Raw genomic sequence first — 6,721 nt, forward strand, 5'->3', positions numbered from 1 at the left:
ATGCGTTTCACTTAATTAATACGTAATTAGTATCATCAGTAGGACACGTGTAGCGCAAATGCAAAAAATAATTGCTCGATCAATGAAATACCGACGATCTCGTCAACGATTCTCGATTCGCCTATTTATATATATTTCTTTGTTCTTTTTTTCTAGAATTTTTTTAAATTTATATAATTAAAAACATGTTTTTTAATTAAAAACATTTTTATAATTTCTCTCACTGAAAGAAATTATCAGATAAAAAATTAACAATAGATATTTCCGAAAAATATCGATGAATTTTGTATCCGACCAGGAAATATCCGATAAAAAGTATCGAATTCATAATTTTTTTATCGGTTTATCTGATAAAATGCTATTATGATCGGAAGTATCCGTTTAATCGAACCTCCTGATCGGAATAAAAATTGACCGAAATTTGATCGGAAATATCCGTTTGTTAATTTTCTATCGGATAATTTTTCTCAGTACAGTTTTTAGATATCTCTTCCCTCAGTGTAACATACACTATACAAAAGTGGTTCGCCCGGCTACAATTCTTTCACTATGCGATTGTAGTTACGAATGCCAAACACTTTCTTCTCAGTGTATATGGTGCCCTGAACGAACGTACGTGAAAGGCCGAACGATGAAAGGCAACCAGCATCGCGGCCGACCTCCTTACCTTGAAATGGATCCCCATGTGCCGCCGCGAGTGGCGGACGATCGCGAGTGCGCGGCAGGTGCGACGACAGGTGGAGGCTGCTTGTTTCGCCGCGGCTCGGATTCCAGCGGGCTGGATAGCTGCTCGACCGATCGCGATAGCGACGAGTTGTCCATGGACCTCGAGAAGGCGTTCAGAGGCGACAACGTGGGGCTGCAATCCTTCGGTGTGGTCGCAGCTGAAAGCGGAAAAAGCACGCTCGGCTGAGCACACCGTGTCGCATCATGTACCGTCAATTTTCCGTAGCGCTCCCGCGCGCGGGACGAGGGGTGTGAGGGGGTAGGGCAGGGTCGATGACGGAAATAGGTTCGTCGCGGAAATGTAATGGGCGGAGAGAGAATGCGACGATGAAAGCCCGGCTCTCGAAAGCTCGAAACGGAGCCGATAAGAGCCGCTAGTCCACTCAACGATTGTATCGCGTAAATGAGTGAGCGAATAAATTACTCGGCAATTATCGCGTAAATACGAGTTGAGTATTTTCGAGTCGGCTGCGCGCACGGAGAGGCTTCGAGGGCTCGTCGAGTGCGAAGAGCCTCGGCGAGTCCTCGATTGTGAAAATATCCTAGCGTGATGTCACATCGTCACGCGAGAACGAGCGAAGTAGCGCAAAACAGCCAATTATTGACAGCCAATCATTGATCTTCCTTAACCGTTGGCGCTCTGGAAATACTTAATTTCTCTTGCGACTGGTTGTTGACAGTTTTTACTGGAAAGCTTTGAATCTCTCGCGGAAAATCATAAAGTGCACGCAAGAAGCTTAACTACACGCAGAAGAAATATTGTTCACACAGAAATAGTGTATTCAAGTAAATGTTATTTATTTCAAATATTTTATGAGTTTGCATATCGGCAAGTCTATCATAGATTCATCATAAGCACTGAATTTATAAAAAATACATTCTAAATCCTAGTAAGTTTAGCATTTCAGCCAAGGATATAAAGTTAAACCGAAAATTTGGTTTGCTTACTACATATTGTTGAACCCTAACTTTCCCTTTTTGATAAAGTTTTATAATATACTTGTAAAGTGAATAAATTTTCCTCTTGAGTACATGATAATGAGCTTCTTTAAAACTTGTGATAACTATATTTATAAGAAGTATAATTTATGCAAAATATATTCTGAATCCTAATAGAAGTTTAACACTTTAACCAAGAAGATAAAATAAAATTAAAAATCCGGTTTGCTTAACATATACAGTTGAACCAAGTTTTTCTTTTCGATAAAATTTTATATATAATATGCTTGTAAAGAAAATTAATTCTCTTTTTGATTATATGATAATAAACTTCTTTAAAATTTATAATAATTATATTTTAAGAAAATATTTTTATCAAGAAAATATTCTTTGTTGAAAATAGTCATTACTTAAAGGAAACCAAGTAATCTCGTTTTGTCTTACAGTAGAATGATATTTATCTGTACGGAGTAAAAATTACAAAAAGATATTTTTTATAGTGGACCATACAGAAATTATAACTAAAATTACTATATATTTGTATAAAACTGTCACGCACATTTGACTTTTTACTGCAAAATTATTGTAAGTAATTGAATGCTTTTATATCGTATATCAGGCAAATCGTCAAATTTATTGAGATAAAAAACCTAAAAAAAATGCATTGAGATAAAAAACCTAAAAAAAAAATATTTATAGGTATCAATATCATTTTTATGTTTTAATAATATACGTATTTTTTATCTTGGGGGAGAAAATTTCTTTCAAATGAGAAAATATGTATTTTCCTGAAATATTATCTTTGCTTTTAATGAAAGCAGTTGTGTATTTTATTTCAGCAAAAGAATTCATATCTAAGTAAATATGTGTTATTAGTATTCACAAATGAATATTTTCTTTATTTTTCAGATATTTCTTTTCTCATGGTACATAATAATTTATACTATAATGTCAATATGTAGTGCTTTACAAAAGAAGCATTGTATGTATAAAATATAATTTTAAATATAATTTTATCGTGACTTTTACTGCAACATTTTCTCCGTGTTTAACGCCAAGAAAAGCCCATTTTTTCTAAAATATTAATGATTAAGGGGATGTCAATAATTAGATGTTCTACTTTTTCCTGTTTTATACTGTTTTTCTCTCCTTACGCGAGGATGTTCTTTTGCAGTCGCCGTGTTAAATGAAACACGTGCAAGTGCAAATTATGCAGCCGGTATTAATTTATACTAGTAATTAGATGTACGGAGGCACGCGGTGGTGCGTAATCAAAGTTAAACGGGGCCATCGACAAGCTGTTAGTTACGCGAGCGTGTTTTTCGCTTCGTCTCTCCCGACGTCTCTCTCTCGCGTGCGGGGCTTCGCGGCTGCCACCATCTCTTACACTTCGGACGCGGGGGACTGTTTTGCGCGCCGGCAAAGTCGGGACATCATCCTGCTTAATGACACAGCGGAGAGAGAGGTAATCGATGCAAGTCACATAAAGAACACACAGCGCTTCGTGCGGCGATCCTGCTCGCGTGCAAAAAAAGCCCTTTCGTGGGCACAGCTCGTTCTTGTCATCCGTCAGGTTTACGGTATGTGCATGCACATGCATCGGGCCAGGCAGGATTTGTATCGGGGACACATCCTTGGGGAGCGCCCGTTGGCATCGCTTAGACTTCTACACGGCGAGAAAAACGATGATTTATTCGGCGAGTGCCCTCGGTGGTCCCTTTCGGGAGCACCGTTCACCATATTAAGGAGCACTCTCGCACACAACACACAATCGCGCGCGCGCGCACACATAAGAAGAGATAGACGACTACAGGGTAACCAGAGTGAGATAGCGATCGCGTCGCCCGATTTTTCGTCGGCTGTCGAGGCTCAGGAGAGCTCCGGAGATCCGCATGAACGAGAGACGGAGAGAGAGAGGAGTGTATCGACGGGCGACCGACCGTAAAAATACTCCAACGCGATGTAATTGTTCACCGACCAGCGATCGCGAGATCGTCGATCTTGCCTCTGCGTCTCGACCGACCGACCACCCCGCGATCGCTCGCGGCGCAGAGAAAACAGGTAGGGCTGAGAGGAAAAGAGCAACACACAGAGAGAAACAGAGAGAAACAGAGAGAGAGAAAAAGAGAGAGAAAGAGAAAGAAGCAGCAGAGGTGCCGATGGACACGACGATGGCGACGACGAGGGGAGGATGGAGAGCGAGAGTGACAAAGGAGGTGACGACGATCAGTGATGTATGCACTTGGACACTTACATTGGTATATGTGGGGTGGTGCTACGGAGGATACCACGGAGATGCTGTCCATGTCGAGACCGCTGCCCTCGACCGTAATTGTCGGCGTGCCTGCGCGGAAATATACACGGGACATCAATTTCAGCGAAGACGGGAGAAACGGAGTACAGGTGTGGGGTAGAGGAACGTCGTCCGGGGCCCCTGATGGACCTCTCGCCCCCGTTCTGTCGGAGCTGTCAAGAACGAGCTTGTCTCCCTTTATGACTTTCAAGCGCTCATTTTTCTATCACAATGCTCCCCTTTGCAACTCTATTCCACCTCTTATTCGCGCAATTCTGCTTCCCTTCGTCTCGTTCTTAGGGATTTATATGAACATCTCTTGTCCGCACTTCAATGAGAATGCGCCAGTGATCACAGAAAACTTATTTCCAAAACCTTCACTGTACTCTTTAAACTTCTTGGAGTGAAATCTCAATTGGAAAAGTGGGAAAGTGGTGTTTCAGAAAATCACTCGAATCCGAGTGATATTTTTCACTTATGTCGAGTGAATCCTTCGCTCTGAATCGTCTAGTACAAATATTCACTCGGGATTGAAGATTGAGTTTGATGTACTTCATTGTTACAAGAACATATTCACTTTAATTGATTGAAACATTCGATTGGAAATTAACATTAAAACATTAGAATTCACTGTAAGCTTGAATGGAACATCTACTTTTACGATTTCGAATAGTATTTTCACAATCGCTTTAAGTGAAAACACTGTTATTTTTCACTCGTTTTGAGAGAAATTTCAGTCCAAGAAATTTAGAATGTACTCTCCATATTTCTTGGAATGAGATTTCATTTGTAAAGTAGAGTGACTACGGAGTCATTCGAATTCTCAAGTAATCTTTCGATTATATAAAATTAATTCTCCATTTTGAATGGTCGAGTGAAAATGTCGAAATTGAAAACTAAATATAATGTACCTCATTTTTACAGTAATATATTCACTCTAATTTATATATTATATAAATATGTTCAATCTATTGATTGAAATATTCGATTGCATGAGATCAAAATTCATTTTTAAAATTGTACGAAGCACCCACTCTTACGATTTCAAGTCAGTATCTTCACAATCGTTTCGAGTGAAAACATTATTATTTTTTACTCGTTTTAAACGATTCCACACCAAGAAATTTAGAGAAATGACTCTGTAAACTTTTGGGATGAAATTTTACTTGAAAAGTAAAGTGTCATTCGTCAAGTGTCATTAAGTCATTCGAATTCGAGTGACTTTTCATTGAGTGAATTCTTCGTTTTACTCATATAGTGACTTTTCACTCATATAGAGTGAATTCTTCGTTTTGAATCGTCGAGTGAAGAGCTTTTTACTCGAAATTAAAAAGAGAATCTGATGTATTCCACTCTGTTACAAGAACATATTTATTCCAATTGATTGAAACATTCATTAATATGGAGTCAGAATCCACTTCAAGCTTGAGTGAAACATTCACTCTCGCGAATGTTTTGATTCCCTATCGCTTTGATTGAAAAGATTACCAAATTTCGTTTTGAGTGATATTCCACTACAAAAAATTTAGGAGAGTATCACGTCAGTTCTACTTCATTTTTTTATCCGTTGCATCTCCAGCTTATTGCTTATAATTATTAATGTCACTTTCCCTCATGTCATTTTATAAATTACTACTTCAAAAATTTCTTCCTCTCTTTAGTATTTATTGTATATAATTTCTCTGTAATAATCCTACCAACCTTATGTACATATTTATTTCTCGTCCTTAGAGGGAAAGCCCTAAGGTGTAATAAACATTTTTCTCTGTCTTTCTCTCTCTCTCCCTCTCTCCCTCCCTCTCTCTCTCTCTCTCTCTCTCTCTTTCTCCCCTTCACTGTTCCTCAAAGATCTCAGTCGTTCATAACTTTGTGTTCTTTATGCCGCATCCCTTTCTCACTTGGTTTCGCGCCACTGGAATAACGCGGATCCTCGTTAGGCTGGCGGGTCGGAAGGAACGAGGCGGAAGACGAGTGATGCGACGCGACGAAAAGTACAAAGTGACTCGAGTTTTTGTCACGCGGGATCGCGGACGCGCGACTATTAGCACGAATTACTATCTGGCTAATAGGGAAAGTTTTAATTGACAGCCTCACGCTTCTCTCTGGGGGAGAATATCGTTCAATTGACTAATTAACTTTTAATCCGTCAGCACACGCGGTATTATTGCCGAGCATTCCGGGAACTCGTTCTGTTCTGAGATTGTGGGAATTTTGCTGATCAGTCACGCACGTATCGTACTCGCGTCTATCGCATACACGTATACATGTAATTAAATAGAAATATGCATAATTCCCTCCGTCTCGCTTTCGCCGGGAGAGCTGAAAGCACGGACAGAAAGCGCGACCGATATATCGCATGTAAATGTTTAACTCGATAATGTAAATGTTTAACTCAATGAAACGTCAATTAATCGCGCTCAAAGAGACCGCGTCTTTCGTACGTGTCCGTGCGAAAATCGCGCCAAGTATAGAATGCCGCCGGGCTGCAAAGCCGCGCTCCCTATTGACCGCAAATGTTTGCCGGGAAGCCCCAATCGATCAAACCGTTTTGATGCAACGGCACGGCGATTGGCTGAATAATACATGAAGGAAGCGTGCTCGATTATACTACCACCTACGTTCGATTAACATTCGCGACTGGCGGACGGACGGACCTACGCCCGACGCGGACTATTTTTCAAGCTGGTATACTTAGACGGATGCACCATAACGCTGTCTCTCTCTCTCTCTCTCTCTCTCTCTCTCTCTCTCTCTCTCTCTCTC

At 40.2% G+C, this 6,721-nt stretch overlaps 1 protein-coding gene across 15 annotated transcripts in view; it reads right to left on the bottom strand.

Annotated features, from left to right (window-relative positions):
- The window catches only part of LOC116844569 (kazrin), a 315,333-nt gene that overhangs the window by 29,200 nt on the left and 279,412 nt on the right, over positions 1 to 6,721 (bottom strand). For 14 of the 15 annotated variants that reach the window (XM_032816274.1, XM_032816273.1, XM_032816276.1 and 11 more), the window contains 2 exons: positions 3,920 to 4,009; positions 668 to 884 (listed from right to left, as the gene is read on the bottom strand). In XM_032816274.1, the coding sequence (XP_032672165.1) occupies positions 668 to 884; positions 3,920 to 4,009 (307 nt within the window). The remainder of the gene's footprint in view (positions 1 to 667; positions 885 to 3,919; positions 4,010 to 6,721) is intronic. The other variant, XM_032816269.1, reaches the window with a different exon arrangement.

The sequence above is a fragment of the Odontomachus brunneus genome, unplaced genomic scaffold (assembly GCF_010583005.1).
Source record: "Odontomachus brunneus isolate Ranch 3 - 2012 unplaced genomic scaffold, Obru_v1 Obru_scaffold_042, whole genome shotgun sequence".
Taxonomy (NCBI): domain Eukaryota; kingdom Metazoa; phylum Arthropoda; class Insecta; order Hymenoptera; family Formicidae; genus Odontomachus; species Odontomachus brunneus.